The sequence below is a fragment of the Strix aluco genome, chromosome 4 (assembly GCF_031877795.1).
Source record: "Strix aluco isolate bStrAlu1 chromosome 4, bStrAlu1.hap1, whole genome shotgun sequence".
In the NCBI taxonomy this organism is placed as follows: Eukaryota; Metazoa; Chordata; class Aves; order Strigiformes; family Strigidae; genus Strix; species Strix aluco.
In genome coordinates this window covers 9,245,526-9,264,819 of record NC_133934.1, presented here as the reverse complement: position 1 = coordinate 9,264,819, position 19,294 = coordinate 9,245,526, and the positions used below count along the sequence as shown (strand labels likewise).

The 19,294-nt window shown below is 45.3% G+C and overlaps 1 protein-coding gene across 5 annotated transcripts in view; it reads right to left on the bottom strand.

Moving 5' to 3' along the window:
- Positions 1-19,294, bottom strand: part of FGFR3 (fibroblast growth factor receptor 3) — a 57,856-nt gene that overhangs the window by 10,927 nt on the left and 27,635 nt on the right. For 2 of the 5 annotated variants that reach the window (XM_074821926.1, XM_074821927.1), the window contains exons 4-8: positions 13,636-13,805; positions 8,936-9,059; positions 8,329-8,519; positions 4,530-4,680; positions 507-694 (exon numbers count right to left, since the gene is read on the bottom strand). In XM_074821926.1, the coding sequence (XP_074678027.1) occupies positions 507-694; positions 4,530-4,680; positions 8,329-8,519; positions 8,936-9,059; positions 13,636-13,805 (824 nt within the window). Of the gene's footprint in view, positions 1-500; positions 695-3,320; positions 3,466-4,529; positions 4,681-8,328; positions 8,520-8,935; positions 9,060-13,635; positions 13,806-19,294 lie in introns of all 5 variants that reach the window. The other 3 variants (XM_074821928.1, XM_074821930.1, XM_074821925.1) reach the window with 2 other exon arrangements.

The window sequence follows — 19,294 nt, the reverse complement described above, 5'->3', positions numbered from 1 at the left end:
TCCATATCCTTCACTATGTGGTTTTACATGGTGCCTTTTGCTCCTGCCCCTCTGCAATTACATGTTGCAGAGCATCTCTAACTGCACGGAGAAAAAGGACTCTCCCAACTCCATGAGAATTGGTTCAGAACCTCTGTGAAAGCAGGGACAAGCACAACTAAATGTGCTCTTGCTCCCCAAATCTCTGTTTCACCGGGGAGCCTGGACTAAACTGTTCCCCTGCAAGGTGTACTTTCTATGGCATCTACTATGCCAGCCCCTCTTGGACAAGGGCAACAGAAACACGGCTGCTCATGAACCAGAGTCAGCTGCTACCAGCTACTGCTCCACTGGAACAGAAACAAATGAATAAAAGGGGTTAAACTCCTAGACTGCAGCCAACTATGTCCCTCTTGGGCAATGTTTTTCTGGTAGAGCTTCTCACCTAGAGAGAAAATTTCAAGGAGGGGAAAAAAAAGGGGATAACCATAGGAGGGAATAGGAATCTTGTATCTACTTTCTGTTACCTGTCTCTTGAGTGGAAATTTGGAGACTTTCTGTACAGTGGGGGTGTTCATGGCTTTTTTGTTTGGCATTTTCATCCTGCAGACAATCACAACGATCAGCACCAGGACGAAGAGAACAAAGCCAGTGCTGTAACTGAGAATGCCAGTGTACACTGAGCCTGAATCATCCATTTCCATAAGCTCCTCTGCTGCGGGGTGACAAAGAGATGGCAGTCAGGACAGGGCGGGCAGCTGCCCGCATGCAACTACACACATGCAGCACAAGGAATTTGGGGAGGACTAGCTCATCTGTGCCAATCTGCTGAGTGACTTCAGTGAGGGCACTCTCCTAGGCCAGTGGTTTTCAACCTGCTGCTGTAGCTAAAACATTAGTTCAGTTTGCCTTTTTTGGGGTAATTACTGCAACCCTGGAGTTTCTATGAGCCTTCAGCCCACAGGTTGAAAACCACTGCTCTAGGCTGAAGGCATCGTCACGTGTCTGTGCTGTCCCTCTGACCCAGATCTTGCTTTCCCTGCACATCCACACCACGTATCTGGATGCCTCGGATATGCAAAGGCTGCAGGACTGGGGTTTGCTGCACTTCACTGATTCGACTTTCCCAGCAAAGATTTCCACCAGACCAGTGCCTGCCCTGAGGGACCAAGGGGCTCGAAGGGCACCCAGGGATGACGCATCACACAGGGAAAAAGCCTCATGAGAGCAATCTGCATAATTATTTCATGAAAACTTAGTTCTGCTGGAAAGAGGCTGGAAGGTCTGGCCCAGAGAGGTGGCTGAGCTGGGAGGGTGATGGCATGAGCCCATCAGCAGTGGCTACCTGCTAGCAAGACTTTTTTGGGACCAGCAAAGCTCAGCTCTGTTTCTTCCCTTGTTCCTTTCAGGACAGGCACGTAGACCAGAGGAAGGGGCCATGGTGGTACTAATTTTCTGTACCCCAAAGGTGTGCTGGCATCAGAGGAACAGTCAGCAGTGGGAAACTTTATAATGAAGTCATGCTGGCGTGGTTAGCCCACTAACAGCTCGTGTACATCTCTGCTCCTCAAAGAAGCATTTCTGGCAAGCAGCGGGCACTTTCCCCTGGCAGCAGCAGGCTCTGTGTCAGCTCTTCAGTGGCTGTGTCCAGGGGAACATGGGGAAATGGCTGTTGGTGACACGTGAGGCTGCACCAGCCTGTGTGCCAGCTGTGCAGGGCCTGATCCTGCCAAGTGGCCATCTCCTCCTGCGAGGAAGGGTTACCAGATCTCCTGGGATCAGGTGCTAGGGTCGGTGCCACAGCTCTGCTGCCTTGGTTCACACCGTCTTGCCCTCTGCTCCACGTCTCTCCTCCTGTAGTGTGGACAGGGGTTTACAAGCAGAGGTTCCCCAGACAGGCTGTATCCTGCTCCCTCTCTGTGGGTAGCGCTTTGGGGCCTGCTGCTGCATAGATGGCTGTCCTTCACCGTGTCTGACTTCAATATAAAGTTCCACTTCACGTTTTTTGGTGGGTTTTCTCCTGCTTATTCTTTGCTTAAATAAGAGGTATGAGTTCATACACTGTAAAAACAGCGTAACAGTCAGATGAGACAGTATTAGGAGATTCTCAAAATAACAGAGACATTAGTCTTCTAACCAAAGGAAACAATTTCTCATCCAGTGGATGGCAGAAGCAGAAACAGCTATTACAGAGCTGGCAAATAAACAGAGAAAAGACCAGCAGATCCCACCAGCAGCAGGATTGGGCATGGAGGAGACCTTCTTGAGCCCCAGTAAAAGCGATTACATCCAAATCACCCGCACAGATAAAGTCAAGATTAGAAATGCCAAAGTTTCTAGTTCCTAAACACATCCTGAGACAGATGTGTTGCGAAATGGACCCGAATGTGGTCTATGACTGGTTAAGCCAAAGTGGGGTGTATAGGATTTTGAGTGCCCTTTCAGTAAGGATCTACTAAATATACTCAGGCCTGTTCCTGCGCTCTCTGCAAGGCACAGCACCCATGAGATTCAGTATGAAAATTGCTGGTGCTTTCCTGGATCATGCTCAAGCCTGTCCAGTAGCTGGAGGCAGAGTCTGCAGGTGAAGGGACAGCACAGCCTCATTCCCCTCTTTTGGAGAGCAGACCCCTCTGTTGCACATTCTGCGCTGGCTTCATTGTCCGTGAGAGCTTTGCACATGAAAGGACCACAAAATTGAGGTCACTCTGGCCTCAGGTTTCAAGCCCACTTCAGCTTTCATCGATCCCAGCTGGAGCAGGCAGCATGCAAAGCCCCTGGGAGCCAGGACTCCTGGGCTCTGTCTACAGATGACTCTCCTCGACCTTCTGTTTGAGATCGCTATCTTGGCCTCCTCATCCGTGAAGTGGAAATAATGCTACAGGCAGGGAAGTGTATACTCACACCAACCACTTTTGCATCTAATTTTAGGTTAAGATATGAGGTTAGACAGAAAAGTTCCTCCATAAGATGATCTGCAGTCTATGTCCAATTTAGGTGCCCTGGATCATCTGATGAGGAGGTTTCTTTCTCCCACTGGCAGTGTTAGAAGACAAAGATCCTCATTTTGGCACTTGACAGTCTCCTAACAAAGAGGCTGTGAACACCTCCCTGTTATCAAAGAAGATACTGGGCATTTTGTATCATTACTGATATAATAATTTAAGTCTTGAGATTCAATGCATGTGTCAGCTGTGAGTATGCAACAGGGGTCTGGAGCAAATCCCAGAGGAGAGCCCTCCCTTCCAAGCAAGGGGCGAGCTGCAGGAACTTGGCATTTCTAAAGCAAAACGTCAAGGCACCCTGGAGAGGGAAGGAGAGGCCAGCACAGAAGGAAATACCTGGTAGCACCGTCAGCCAAGCAGAGTGATGTGAGAACCCAATAGAATTCCCTGCGAGACAAGTATATTCCCCAGCATCCTCAAAAGTAACATTTCGCAAGTACAGAATCTCTAGCTCCTTATCCGTTGTGTTAACACCTGCCGTCTACAGGGAAAAAAAACACACACATATAGAAAGAGGGAAAACAGAGAATAAGCCACATTCCCAGCAAGTGTGAGGACACCACAGGCAAATTTTCAAAAGCAGATTAAGGTGAGTTTGTTTTTTTTTTTTTCCAGTGGCCCATATTCCACATTTATTTATTCATTCCCCTCTGCAACCTGTAGTCAAAAGCAAAAAAGTTCCCTTCACCAGGTTCTTACTCTGTCCCACTAAAGAAGCATGCAAGCAAAAGCATCCAAATGAAAAATTGCCCCCACAATATGACTGACTTTCGGTTAGTAGGTGAGTACAGGGGTGGGGAAAGAAAGATGGTAAAAGAGGAGAGGGGAGAGAGAAAGAAAGGAGAAAGGAGGGGAGATGTAGTGGGGAAAGATTCAAGTGCTGATCAGAGGAACATCCAAACATTTTGATTTGTTATTTCATCGAAAAATACAGAATTTTGCAATTTTGTCAGAGTGGGCATGTCAAAGCCATATATTGATTACACAGCCCTCGATACTGTAGTGCCTGTAAGGAACTTTCCTGCAGTGGCACTGAGCAACACAGCAGCCAAATCCTCCAAGCTGAAGTCAAACCCCAGAGCCCACGAGATTGCTGCCGCTCTCTATTTAACATGTTTGCTTGCATGAGCCAATGTTGATATTTATTCCTCCATTACTTCTCCAAAGGACAGAACTGATTATATCAGTTTTACAGGTGAAAATCTTGAAACAGCTTGGTTTTCCAGAGCTTTGAACGTCACAGGTCATTAACATGCAATTCTGTTATCAGCACTCAATTGTAAGGAAGGGAAAGGAATAAAAGCGTGAAGAGTTGATAGCAAAATTTGACAGTCATTTTATTGTGGGAATTTTTCCATGGCAATTGCTGTATAGGCGTTACATTCTTGTGAAAAAAAAATTAGCAAGAAAATAAGATAAAGCCATTCAGCGTCAGTTGACAGGGTATAATACAAAATGAATAGTAATTTTAATCACTAGCTTCTTAAAAATGTTATAGCTCATTCTTGCAGTTGCCAGGGCCTTGGGACAGAGTCTGTGGTTTACCTGGTTTTGGTTTGCGAATGTGGAGCCAAAATGGTTTTTCGGCTATGCCTACGAAATTGTTGGCTCTACACAGATATTCTCCTTCATCTTGTTCTGTCACATTGAACAGATTTAGGTTAGCATCGGCTTCAGCGTTTTTACTGATCCAAGACTGCAGGAATAGACAGAAACCTGAACTTCAGTAAACCAAACAATACCTCCATTGCACCTATATTAGCTAGGATTGACTGTTCACAGCTATTTTCTTTTTGGCTGTGGCAACATCCCCAGCTCACCCTGCGGTGAGAGACCTAACCCAGGACTTGGGTGAAGAAGAGAAGTTGCGTTTTGGCCCCCAAACCACATGCAAGTGAACTCCCTTCCCTTCACACACGAGATTTTTTTTTAAAAACAGACCAATTTCCCACTTCTCCATCTGACAGCAGTCAAAGACCCTACAGTTTCTCAGTAACTCTGCAGACAGAAGCACCAGAGAAACGGCTTAAGCAGAGATTTGTGTTTGCAACCCGGCTCAGCAAATACTGTTTCAATTATCAGATTCCAAAATAGAATTTGGAAACAAAATATAAGCAGTGGCGGTCTGAAACTCGCTGCTGACTTTGCCTTTCAGAAATTAGCTGTAATTTTTTCCACTGCTTATAGGAGCCTCTTCTTTACTAAATAAAGTGGTGCATATAAATCAAACAAACTTCAGACTCTTAAGCAGGGGTTTTATTTCTCTTCTTCCACACTGCCACAACAGTACATCATTTTTTTCCCTAAACAGTTGTTTTTATTTTGGTTGAAAATGCAAAACTGTTTTTGGTGGCCTCAGAAGTAGCCTAGGGAAAGTCTAGAAAAAAATCAACTTCAGTCCTGGAAATGAAAATAAAACAACTGTCTTCTCATTTCTGGTCTTACGCTATCCAGCCCAGTCTCAGTGCCTTCAATTTCAAGGCCTGATCCTGCCAATATGACTTGCAGCCCATTAAAATCAACAGGGCTGCCAGATCTGATAGGTTATTAGGAACTGAACTCAGAGGTGGCATCAGAAAGGAGCCCAAATGTCCATGTCTGATGACAAACACCACCGGTTTTGACCTGATCTCATCTCTAAGGCTTACGTGCTGGCAAGTTTGCCTGTCCTGACTAGTGGGTAAACGTGCCTGCCTGCTGTTGCTGCCTTGTTTATAATTAAACCGGGCATGTTTCAATGCAGAACATACCATTTAGCCTTTCACAAAGCTTGGGCACAGTGTTGCCAGCCCCCCCTCTGTAACTGGAATGCATTTAGTGCTCTTCTGCAAAGAAAAAGGGGTTTCCTTTGATCACAAATTAGCCCAGGCTTTCAGGAACTGATGCAGGTGATGGCTTGGTTTTGTCAGGCTGTTTAAAAAATGGGTTGAAAGTACGGCATTCAATTTACCCATCTGGACTGGGGTGGGTTTTGCCCCCCCATTTAGTTGTGAGGGGGAATTTCATGCTCTGGGCACCTCTGTCCCCCTCACTCCTATGGAGACCGGGATGCTCCCCATATATAAACTGCCCCATAGCAGCTTCTACACTCCATAAAATCTCCTGAAGGCAGGAGGGAAGGGCAGGCTGATAAAAAACCCTTATCTCCCTGCAGGCACCACAGCACTGGGCAGGAGAGAGCCTTTTCTAAAGCAACTGTGGGCAGGGAAGGGCTGTTAACAGCACCCTGCTCCAGCAGCACGGCCAGGACACCGGGACAAAGCAACAGCACTGCGTGACATGAGGGGAATGAGTCCATAATGCCAATGGACTGGCCCCAAGATGACATTGAGATCATTTTATCAGATCTTTATTTTTAAAAAACAAGCACACACACATTAACAAAAAAAAAAAATCCCGGCAAAGTTGGGCCTGACACAGCTCCACAGAGGCCCAGTACTGGCGCACAAAAGATGCATCCCAAAATGGAAATGCTCCGTGCCCCAGCGCTGATGCCAGCATTAATACAATTCAAAGCATTCCTGATTAACCAGAAGTAGTAAATAGACGTGTGCTGGTCCTATTCAGCAAAAAAATAAAACCAAACAAAACTCGTGCTTTCAAACGCCTGCCTGCGCTCCCCTTCGAGGAATGCGGAGCCTTTGCTGTCCACAGAAGAGAAGGTATTTGGCAATTCTAATTACCTAGCCACCCCGGTGCTGCTCCAACTTAATTTTAAAACACTATTTATACAGACTATTTATATGTTCTTTGCCACAGCAAAATGGGAGCTTGTGCTTGTGACACAAGGCACTGTTCGCAGCGGCTCTACAAACTTCCAAAAGGTAGCACTTTATCCCACGGGGACCACACACGGAGCTCGGAGACTATACTAGATGGCATGTGACACAGCCAGCTATTCAGAGCTTGGTACTGGGCTGTGAAACCAGGGGAAATTCAAATATGCATAATTCAAACACATTTGGAGACACAGAGAGAAAATAAAAAGTTTTATCAACTCGCGAGAAGAGCATGTTGCCAATCCTGAAGAACTGTCTCCAACCATTTCTTCCAACCAATCTGTTATTTCAATCTGTGTAATTATTTCCAGGGTCTCTGGCTTTTATTATCATGTATCTGGCTGAGTTACAGTTTTGTAGATGCTGTCTGGTAAGTGGGGTTTTTTAAAAACTTCATACAAAGAGAAGAAGGGTGTGTGCAGCAGGATGTGCACAGGGAATGTCCATGCACAGGACAACCTCAGCTTGAAACTGCAGGGGCAAAATCTGCTTTCAGCTGTAACTGCAGAGCCAGAAAAAATCCATTTGGCCCTAGATATTTTAATAAACACTAATGCAGAATACCTTTAATTATTAAAAGAAAAAAAAGGCGGGGATTTTAAAAGTCCAATGTGCTTTTCACTCTCTGTTCTCTACTTTTTATATTCACAGAGGTTGAGGGGAAACCAGACCAACTGGCTTTGTTCTGGCTGTAACCTGGAAGTTCCCTTTCGAAAAAGCAGTTTAGCAAAGTAAAGTCTTACTAAGTGAGCTGTTGCTCAATAAAAAAAAGGCTTTCCTGAGCATGGATAATAGCAATGTTCACAAATGTCAGTGGCTCTCAGGTGCTGGTAGTTCAGCATTATTTAGTATCTGCACACTGCAGTGTGTTTACTTGGAAAAGGAAAGAATGTGTTTTAGTTGGGAGCCTTTCATTTTAATAAGCCCCAAAAATACCTCTATTGAAGCTGTAAAAAATGGTTATTTTTACAGTTTTAGGTCAAATGCAATCTGACAGCTTCTCTTTTATTATGCTGCATTTCTCACAGTTGCCTCAGCTCTTACAACTACTTTGCTTATCTGTGCCACTGCAGTAGTTGTGTTATCTCTGGCAAACAGAAGAGTCTGAAACATCAACTTTAGGACATACCCCCTCCAAAAAGCAGAGTATTCCACTGTGCACACTTAAAGAAAAGAACACTTTCAACAGCTGTCCTTGGCTTATTCTCATGACTTTTTTCTTCTAGACACAGAACATTTACAGAAAATGAGACCTTGAGCTCCCTAAAATCTGATTTAAATAATGATTACCCTTCTAGGAACTGTGGAATTGAACACATTCTGTTGGGAGTTTCTGGTTCACATTGCACTGCTAGTCTAGCGCTTACTTATAAACATGTAAATAAAGTTTATGGCTTCCACTGGTGGTGAGCACCTTTATACTCAGTGCTGATCTCTCTTGACGCTTGTATGGCAGTGGGTTTCTTTGAGGAGCATCCCCACAATGTAGCTGCTGTCTCTGTAACACTGAGACCAAGGCAGAGGAAGGACTGCCCTGAGGGTGAGAAGAAGGAGCATGTACCAACCTTCAGCACTGTGACATAGGGTGTCCCATCTGGTCCATATTTGCTGCCGTTGACTTCCACGTGTTTCAGCCACTGGATGTGAGGCTGGGCATCGCTGTAGACCTTGCAGTGAAACTCCACATTACTCCCTACCACCACGGTCTGGTTGGCAGGAAGTCCTGCTTGCAGAATCGGTCGGTGGGGAGACCTTTCTGAAAAACAGAAAAGAGAGGAAGTCCTAATTTACTTGTACTCTTCCAGCAAGGATTCTCCTCTGAACCCTTCATCTCCTAGCTTTTCAGCAGGAAAGGTGTAAACTGTGATTGTCCCCCAGGTGTCCTGGCCATTGCTCTACTCAGTTCTTCTCAAGGGAAGAGTCACCTAGGAATGGTGGAGGCATCTCAACCCTGCCATTCCTTCGCTGGATCCTCTGTAGACCAGCTAAGTAATTTACTAATCACAGATCTGAGGCTGAATTGTTGGCCAAAAGGCAGCTTGTTGTTGGTTTTAGAAGACACATGATCCAGCACTTTGGGAAAGAAACCAAGCTCCTGCTTCCCATATCCCATCATGTGCCCATTCAACATCACCACAGATCAGCTGTTGAGGGAAAACAGTGAAATCTCACCTAATACATCAAGCTGGTACGTGTGCCTAATATTGCCATATTTGTTCTCCACAACACAGGTGTAATTTCCTCGATCTGACGGCACAACGCTCTCCATCACCAAGCTCCACTGCTGGTGTCGCAACTAGAAGAAGAAATCAAACCATCAAGCTCGTGGTAAAGTACCATCATCACCAGACCATTCAAATCAACGAACAGTGAGCTTCTACACACTTGACCAGCATGAATGGACCCCAGAGTAGGCCTGAACATCACAAGGACCTGTTTCAAGGGTCATTAAAGGTTTAATGTGAACAGGAATTAAGACCAATGCAGGAACAGTGCCACACAACGTAACACATGGAGTCTGCAAGGGGGACTTGTAGATTCTTCCACAATAATAACTATAATGAAACCAGCTGACAGCTGAATGTGGCACCTCTCATTAGAATAATGACTTCAGAAGGCATCAGCTAAGATAACCCTTGATCCACTGGTCCCCTCTGCCAGACCACTCTTGTCCAAAGACTCTGTCAGCTCAAAATACTGTACTCTCATCTGCAGATTTTACCAACTGCTACATATAACCCACAAGATGACTATAATCAATAAAATTCTTCTTACCCCATTTATAACATATTTTACAGATGTGTGCTATGGAGGCAATAGTTCCTGACATCTGTCTGAACAGGCATGGGTGTCTACAACTGAGTTAGTCCCCTAAATTCCCTGTAAAAAACAGGAGAAAACATGCCCAGCCTTAAGTCTGGCCCCTAGGATGCCTGGCCAGCCCTTCTCTTTTGGCACGAAGTTTTATACTAGTTGTTTTTCTGGATGTGGCTCATGTCCAGAGTTGTTGGTTGTTCAGTAGCAGAAGGGAAAGGATAACCCCTGTCTCCACCCTGACCTGCTGCCCTCTGAGCCCTAGAACGTTTCTAATGAGTACAGAGGAAATAACGGATATGGAAAGCAAATCTTGAATTAATATAGAAAGCAACCAACAGTAACAAAGATGACTTCAGGATGCATAGCATGTAAAAGCTCTCCAAATCTCTGGATGTTAATTTGATGCCTTCTGTCGCCCAGAACAGAACATTTAACTTTATTAAACAGTTTGAAGGTGACTCCAAGGACACAGAAGCAGGAGATTACAATAACGCCGTGCTACAGAATGTCAAGGACTGATGGAAAAAACAAGGGCGTAATTGCTCCTGGAGGTTTGTTGCTGCAGCAGGTGAACTGAAATATGAAGTCATTTAACCTCTTTTGCTACACATAAATTGCATCCACATGCTTTCCTTTAAAGGACCGAGTTGCAATTAAAACCAGAATTTTGCAAAGAGAACATTTAAAGTCATAGGACTAGACAGCTTAGTTGCAAGATAAGCAAGCAAAAGTAATTTTAACAAAGCTTTGTAGATCTTTGCATCCCTGAGAACAGCACTGGTGAACACCCCACTTTTCAGAGACTGCTGAATATAACATTTCCTTTCATTTCAGGTTATATAGGTAATAGGAGGCTGTGGTTAAACAACCGTCTGTACAGAAATCTGGGTTGTTGCAGATGTCTGGCCAGGTCTGACTGCACCCTCTGCCCACCCAGGACATCACAGATGGGGCTCAATGCAGAACCAGCATCTCTGCAACAGTGCGGCAATTACAGGGTAAGAGGAGCTCTGAGAACAGACAGCCTGGACCCTGAGCTCACAGCTGAACATACAAGACTGTCAAGGAAGTTTCAATGCAAATTTGTGGCTGCTCAGTGGCTCATTTCCATACTGGCTTGTCTCATAGTTGTGCCTAAAGACTTATTTTAATCCACTTTTCAGCATTGCAAAGCATTTGCGTCTGGAACCCCTAGGAGCTACTCCAAGGAAATGGAGCTCCAGATACATGGACCACTCCTTAGTCTGACCTGTATTATAAAATCAGGCCCAAATTAGGTGTTTTACTTAGGATGCACTTTCAAAGAACATCTCTTTGTCAGGTTTGTGACAGGGGCTTTGGACTCTGAACAAAGAGGAGAACCTGGGGGCACAGACTCATGGAAACTTGCTTGGAAACTCTTCTAGAAGCAACAAGACTTTTCTTTTAGGTTGAATGGCATCTAGATTTAAAGGATAATAAAAAGGGACGTTCCCAAGTTAGAATTGTCTCCGCACTCTATAAAACACTAGAAACATTAAGTGACTTAGTGCAGGCATTAATCAGGTGGGTGAGATACTGGAAATCCCTCTGGTGTTGTCATTCTTGGCTCCTTGTGAAGCAAACATTTGCAGACACGCTTGGAACCTCAGTCCGTGTTTGTCAGACTGGTATGCAAGTCAGCGCAATGGTCTGGGGAAGGGATAATCCTCTATCTCCCCTCCCCCTCAGTCTTCCCTTCTAGGGTCATTTAACACACACAAGCTTACAATATTAGAGATTCCAACAAGGATTTAACCATTAATGCTCTTTGGGAAATTTCATATGATAAGTCATATGAATTTCTTTTCTTTACCAGTTAAGGATGAACTGTAACAAAACTAGGTTAGCCTGCACTTCATGTTTTCAACACTCACCCTTCTCTCTTGCAGGCTTTACACCGGGCAATCACACGGGATCTAAATGTCATTTGCAAGAGGCAGAAGTGGAAGAGTGGTCAGCTTTCATCTGCTGACCACAGACCTTTCACAATCAACATTTAAACTCTTCCACAGACTGAAAACAAATGAGAACATTCCCAGCTCAAGGATTTCTGGGTTAAGACCAGATCTCGAGATGAAGTAAGCCAACCAAACTCTGCCAGATCTGGATCTTGCCCATTCTTTTCAAGCTGCCTAATCCTGTTATGAAGTTAAGTTGTAACAGGGAATTTAAATCTTAAATACATGAGATACTGAGCAGGTTTTCAATCTCTTTTTCTGGTTCAAATCTCAGCTGATATCTATCAGTATATTTATACTGGATGAGATTTATATTAGACTACTTACATCTAATCGCAGCTCAAGAACAAAAGCAAGCAAATAAGGGAAGGAAAATTACAGAGAGAGAAAGATGTCTTTATATCAAGAAAGGGACAAAGAACTACACCTAGACAGATAGAGAGCTTAAACCAATCTTGCTGTAATTGGCCTGACATTGCCTTCAATAGCTCTTTTAAGCATTGGCTTGTTGCTGGAAGGTGCCCCTAGAGAAACAAAGCACAGCGATGCCAAAGACTCACTACCGTGTTGCAGAGGATGAAACATGTCAATTTAAACTCAAGGATAGATTAAAACCACTGGGAAGTGGGTAGGGGAATTGCTTTCAGCTTTAGATTTTATTCTGCAAGCATAATTTAGTGCAGCTGATGTCACATAGTTTTGTAAAAAGCCGTTCGAACAGCGCACGCAAGCCTGAAAACACTTCATGATGATCCTTACAGCCTGCAATTAGTAAAAGATGCTTGTGCTTTGTGAATGTTATCTGCTGAAAAGCTGTTTACCCACAGGAGCTGCTTCCCCACTTCTTTTCCCTCCTTAACTTTTCAGAAGATCCAAACCTGAGCATGTCCTCAGCCTTGTCCAGGCTGGAGCAGGGACAGGACTGAGGAGGGAGCTTCAAAGGCTTCACTGAAGCAATCACAAAAGGCTCTTTCAGGAACGGGTCTGAGCTAACAGGAAAGAAACAGCCCAAAACTGCAGGGAGGGAAGACTTTTTTGAATCCTTTTCTGGTTTCTGGAGCCCGGCACGCTTTGCATACCTAGCCCCCTTTCAAAATGCTACAGATGTGGTAGGCATCAGCACAGAGCTATTCAGAGTACTGATGAAGGTGCCTTCCTAAAAATCACCTTCTCTCCTTAGCAGTAGCCCAGGGATACGCCAGGGCTGGTGGAGTGCAGGCAAAAATTGCCATTCAAGAGTCCTTCCTGCTATGCTGGGTTATAATCAGCTGCTGCCAGTTTTATTCTCCCCAGATAAAACCACAAAGGGTCTGACTGTGACCTTAAGGTGACAAAGGAATAACAACAAAATCAGAACAGCTGATTTTCCTGTTAAAATTCTGCCATAATTCCTCATATACAGAAGCACAGAAACTTCTGGCTAATTAAATAATTTGAGTGCAGTGGGTTTTTGTGTCCCTTAGCTCTTATCTCTGACACAAGCCAGAGCATTTTCCAGAACACCTCATGGTAGAAAGGAAGGAGGGAGAAGAAAGAAGCCAAGAAGCAGATTCTATTACTCTGGCTACAAGGGAATCCAAGACCAAGACCAAGAGTCAGTGATTTATACCACAAGAATGTTAATGACGACCAGCACGATGGTCCAGCTCTTTGGTGAGGTCCTTCCTACACCTTCAAAGGATGCAGAGTCGGTTTTCCTTGAAAGCTGGGAGTAGCTACAGCTCGTTCTAACATGTCTCAACATCCTGAGCTGATCTCCAGAAATTAGGACAGAAGTTTCTGCTCCTGCTTTCTCATCACTGTCCACAATGCAACCATAAACCCAGTCTCATTTTTACCTAGTCCCTGAATGACTGCTATAGACAAACTCAGAGGGAATTAGCTCTCAATCCCAAGGGACAGCAGCCCTTTTTAACACTTCCGTGTCAAGCAATTGCTAAGGCCACCAGAGACACCCCCATTCCCACCCAGTTGGGACTGTGCTCTTACATGTACAAATGTTAATCTGTGAAATACAATTTTCTACAGTCAGTAGAAAACTCCTGATAAAAAGAGAGATTCAAACCAAGGCCTTACCTTGATGCCCCCAATCCTATGCTCTCCCTTGAACTCCTTGCCGTTTTTCAGCCAGTAGATGGAAGGAGTTGGGTTTCCACCTGCCGGACATCGGAACCGAACGGTGTTGGCGGCGGGAACTGCCAGCAGCTTCTTTTCCATTTTATCTGGCCTCGTCCAGAAGGGGACACCTGAGAAAGGAAAGACCAAGTTGAACAGGCCCATTTCTGCCATAGAGGATATCAGCTGGTGAGCAGATGCTTTTGTTGAGGCTTTGGCATGTGCAGAGTGACAGTTAAATTGCTACCTGCTGCAGTTAAGATAGATGACACAGAAATGCTTTCCAGTTATATGACTCTCATAGAAGTAGACAGGGTGTTTGCATTTTAGGTTTGTGATGAAAGGTTCATGACCAGGTTCTTGTCTCGGTAATGCCAGTATAAATCTAGAGTAGCTGCTTTTAAATCAACAGGGAGAATTATCCCAGATCAGGATGAGAACCTGGCCTCAGCATGTAAAAAGATACAGATGTACCTTTGGGACAATAGTAGCCAAGAAGCATGAACAGCAGAAAGATGTTGGAATTGTAAAAAAATGTTGATGGGCCAGCAAGGGAGCAGAGAAAAAGTGTTAGCTGAGTGCACTGGAAAATTTTGCTCCTCAGTGAGCACAAATGTAGTGTAGCCTCCTTAAAGGAAGGAAAGACAAAAAAAAGCCAGTGCCAAACTGGTTTATCGTGTTTATGTTCTTTAAGTACAAGTGATTTTAGTTTTAAAGATTCATGTTACCTTTGAACAGGGATAAGTTTTAAAACACCAGTGCTAGCATGAGATACTTTTTAAAATCTGCCTCAAGTACAGCGATGTTTCTTGGCTGTGTTACAAACATTACATATTAACTCCAAATTAAGGCAGCAGCAGCAGCAAACTCATTATACTGGGAAGGAAGAAAGAAAGAGTTTTTTTAAAAAGCCTCCCAAGCTTTCATTTCAGCTTAAGGAAACTGCAGAGCTGCACGTGGAGTGTTTCCCCTGCCATGCTGGGGGCCACATCCAGCCCCCCAGCCCCGTGCTTCACAGTGAGGCCAAAGGGAAATGGGGGCAGACAGTATTTGGGCTGCAAAATAGCCAAGAGGAGGCCAAGGAGTTTAACCAGCACATCCTCCAGATGGGAAGGAAGGGAAGCACCCACAGACACAGAGTACCCAAACCTACTGGTCGCAAACTTGTGTGCTACTGGCCAAGACAAACTGAAGGTGCTGGTCCTTCAAGAACTGCCTTGGAGAAGATGATGGCCACCAAAGCTGTTGGGAAGGCATTGCTGCTGGCCCCTCCCGCAGCGGTGACAATGCTCAGAAACACAACCCAGCATCACAGCCCCACCTCAGTGCTACTCTCTAGCCTCTGCAATCGTCTTCCCCTTAATGGCAAGGGTGTACAAAGTTTTCTCTCTTGTTGCATCTCTCTGAGATGTATGTGAGCTGCTCCCTGATGTACTTAGCCCTGACGTGTTTGGCTCCACGAGACCCATCCCATTGCAATTTCAGGTAAGTCAGTGATGATCCCGCCTTTGTCTAAGTCCCCAGCGTCCCTCACGCAGGCTGCCTGCTGCATTTCAGCTCTAAGGATTTTGCAGGCAATGTCAATATAGCTCAACCAAAGCAATCCATTCACCCACCAATTTTTAGCACCTGCTAACATTCTCCACATGATTCCTCATCTCCCCATTGCTTCTTGTAAAGCCCACCTGGCCATGAAGAACTGGATGTTCAGGAGCTACATCCAGGAGGCCCTCCATTTGCTGGAGACAGCCCCACCGGGTGCATTTCTCTCATGTCTCATCTGCTTTCATGGCTGGATGTAGATGCCTCAGTAATGCCATCCCAGGGAGGGAAAGCCAGTACCGAGGGCTTGCATCTGCCCTCAGACTGCCTTGCACAACGCACTGTGATGCCTATCAGAGTCAGCTCCACGTATCAGAGGGATCTGGTGCTCACCCATGCCGTGTACGCCTCATTTTTTAAACAATGAAACTGCTTAAGGCCCTTTTCTTGCCCAGATGGCACCAGAACAGGAGTACAGCTGGCGCAAACAAAAGCAAAAGGAGGAATTCCTGCAATTCCTGTGCTCCTGTAAAATCCCAGCTACAAACTTTGCTGTAAACACATAGCACATCCAGGTGAGGCCTCAAATGCTATGCAATAACGTGGGCTAAAGTGGGACATCATGTAGCCATCTACCTTCCAACATCCGAGCTTAGAGAAAACGGTAGAACTACACAAAAAAGGGGAATATTCAAAAAAATGTTAGAAGAGTGGGTGCAACCCCTAAAGGAAGAGCAGGCCTTGATGTTAAAGGAAGATGCTGCTATCACATGCATTGGGAAGGGCAGAAACCAAGCAAAGGCTGGGCAAAAGCCAAGGCAGCAGCAGCAGGGGGTTGAATTTGGAGGAGGACAGTTGGAGTGGTGTTGGGAAGGCTGAAGAGGAGGGAGCTGCAGAAACCATCCTGGGAGACATCTGGTCCTCAGTTTCCAAAGCATGGGATACTTTCTGGCTGAATACTTCCTTTTGGCAATGCACCCTGATTTCCCTGGGACTTTACAGGAGGTTAAAAGGGCTATGGGGGAGAGTTCAGGGAAAGGCCAGGCACGGATGGAAAAGTCCTCCTTCACTGCCACTGAGAAGGGCGGCCGAATAACCTGCTGTTTGTTGTTTGATTAACATATCTGCCTACAATAAATCCCATTTTATGGCGCCGGTGACACTCACCCAGGCACGGGGGGTGTAACTAGATCGCATGGCCTCCTCGCCAGGACCGGGCTCCTCTGTGCACTCTGCTTCTGGGGGATTTTCCCCTTTCCACACGGGCTGCGTGAGCTGCAGAGTGACGTTTCAGCACGTTTTCTCACTCAAAAGATGAAATTGAATCTCACAGGAGACCCATCAACCCACTGGCTGCAAATTTTGCCACTGAAGCCAAGGGGGATTTTGCCATCGGACATCAGAGGGGAGCAAGATGGGGTCCAGGAAAGTTTCCAGCTGGGGATATTCTCCATATGGAGCAAAGGCAGGATCCGCTCCTCCCTCTTGCAATTAGATACGGCTTCTTCCCTGAGTGCCTTCCCTCCATTTAGGTGCTCTTCCATGCTATTTGGGGTTCACCCGGGCTGGGCACTCCTGGATTAACATGCCAAGATTCAAACAACCAGGGCATCGCTCTCAAGTCAAACTGGAACTGGAAGAAAGTGTCTACGCATTGAAAATGGTGCCTTTGTTCTCACTCACAGAAGCAGCGAACAAAACATCACTGCTTTCGGTTTGCTGTGCCCCCAGAGTCCTTTCATTACTGCTTTTTAAGGGGGTGAAAATGTTGCTAACTCTTCTTTTCAAGCAAAGCTTGCAAAACTCCAGAGAGTTTTGGGAGCAAGAAAGGAAGAAGGATGAAAGACAGGAAAAATTTCTAGACCCGCTCTCTCTGAATTAATTACAAGCAATGATTTTGCATGTGCAGGTGTGAAAAAAAAAGGGACCCGCAAACATTATCACTGGTCCTTTCCCATCATCAAACACTAAGCCCGACGGTCCATTTTGTTCGTCAAAGACACTGGCCACCCATCTGACTGGAATGACCAATTAAAAAAAACTGAGAGCAATACTTGGAATAATTAATACAGCCGAGCACTCATTTAGCAATTAGGAGCTGCCACAAAATTCTGCGGCAGACAGAATCAACCCTAATTGTGTAATTTCCCCAGCTGACGCCTCCGAGTACACAGCCAGATTTAATTGGAGATTATAGGGGCTCTTTGAAGGTGCAGGGGCTACGCAGCGGGGGCTCCAAACAAACAGATACAGAGGGGTAGGGAGCATTGGGGCAGAAGAGCAGTGTGTGAAAAGGGAGTTTTGTTTTTGTTTCAGGGCCAGGAAAAACAGCTGTAGAGAACAGAGGTATTGGAAAGCCTCTTTTTGCAAAGGCGGATCGTGATTTGTGACAAGGCTGCAACAAACAGGCCGATGATTTGAAGTTGCTGAAGTTTCTCTTTCTTCTTTTCTGCTGCCCATCCCTAAGGGATGCCCCGTTTCTGTACTGCCCTTTGGAGAGGATGCTTAAAAGAGGGTGAGCAAAGCAGGGCGCTCCACGTGGAGGGCCTGACTCAGTGCTCTCCAGGAGTTTTTGCACCAAACACTCATTTCTTTTAGGACAGATTTCCCCTCATTCTCTTGCTTCGGTATTGCCAGCTCCCATTGTTCAACAATTTTGGGTCAAAACCCCAAAATTAACAAGATTGGCTTCAAACTGATGATGCTATTGGAATCAGCTCTCCAAGCTCTTCTCTATAAATATGAGGACAAGAAACTTTCTTAACAACACAATTAAGCCAGAAAATTAACTTATCATTGCAAGGGGCCAGGAGACAAGGTTTTTATTCAGTGACGTGCAATATGGCAACAGGCAATGAGCCAGTTCTGGATGGATTATCTCCCCCTAAAGATGAATAACTAACGGTTATATTTTTCTTTTGCATGAAAGTGTGTTTATTGCCTTCGCTCCTCTAACTACTGACCATGGCTATGTCTGATGGCCAAGCAGGGGCTCATACACCTTGTTAGTAGGGTATCTTTTTGCCAGAAGAGACGGAGGACACAGGTCTTTGGGCTGTCCATAGGACATGGCACTGGCTACACCCACATATCTGCCTGCCCGGGATGGTCCTGCAGCCTGTCCCTGGTGGGATGTCCCAGTGGTGGTGGTGCCAGGGTTAACAGTATGGCTCCCCAGACTCAAGAGAAGATCTGTGAAGCTCAAGCGGAGGGTCCGATGTCAAACAAAGCAACATAAAGCACATTCACGTCATAACACGCCATGAGGTTCCACTGTGATGACACGTTAAGCTAATCAACTGTTTTTAAAGCAGAAGATAATCCAACTTTGTATAACGACAACTTTAAGCAAAGCCAGTCGTTACCTTCGTGTCTAAAAAAAGAGACAGCCTTGAAGTCAAGAAGACCCAGACTACAGGCTATAAATACATGCGGCAAAATGTGTGCTTTCTTTTTCAGTGAAGAAAAACGTGTCTTTCTGTACCATAAACCAGCTGATGTTTTGTGATACCTGTTGCTAAGAGATGGAGTTTACTACAAACCACATAAAAAAAAAAGTAAAGAACGGTTAATTGTGCTCATCAGAAGCTGCTCTGCAGCAGGAACAAATCCTGACCAAGCCTGACCCACCCTATGCCTCTACCAGGCTTCAGCTGGTATCAGGAGCCCTGAGCACCTCTGCAGAGGTGCCTGTCACCTCACAGGATCTGGCCTTTAATTAGGAGCTATCAGAAAACCACTAACTGCTGCTGATGGATTGCCTGGCACCATAACTCACCATTACTGTCCACATACTGCCCGACACAGCGGTATGAATTTATTACAGTGGGAGACCTGTTTTAAACAGTCCTGCATGTCCAACACTATGGGCAGGAGAAATTTTCCAGTCATGTTGAACTTCTGCCAATGTACATAGCTGATTGGGAGTTCAAATGCAAGACATTTATTTATTAAAAACACATACACACAGGCAGCTTGCTTTGCAGAAATATAAAGAACATAATAAAACACAACACTAACGCCTCTGAAGCATGTAATGATCCTGATTAATGCTATTGCACTTAAAGAAACAAGCACT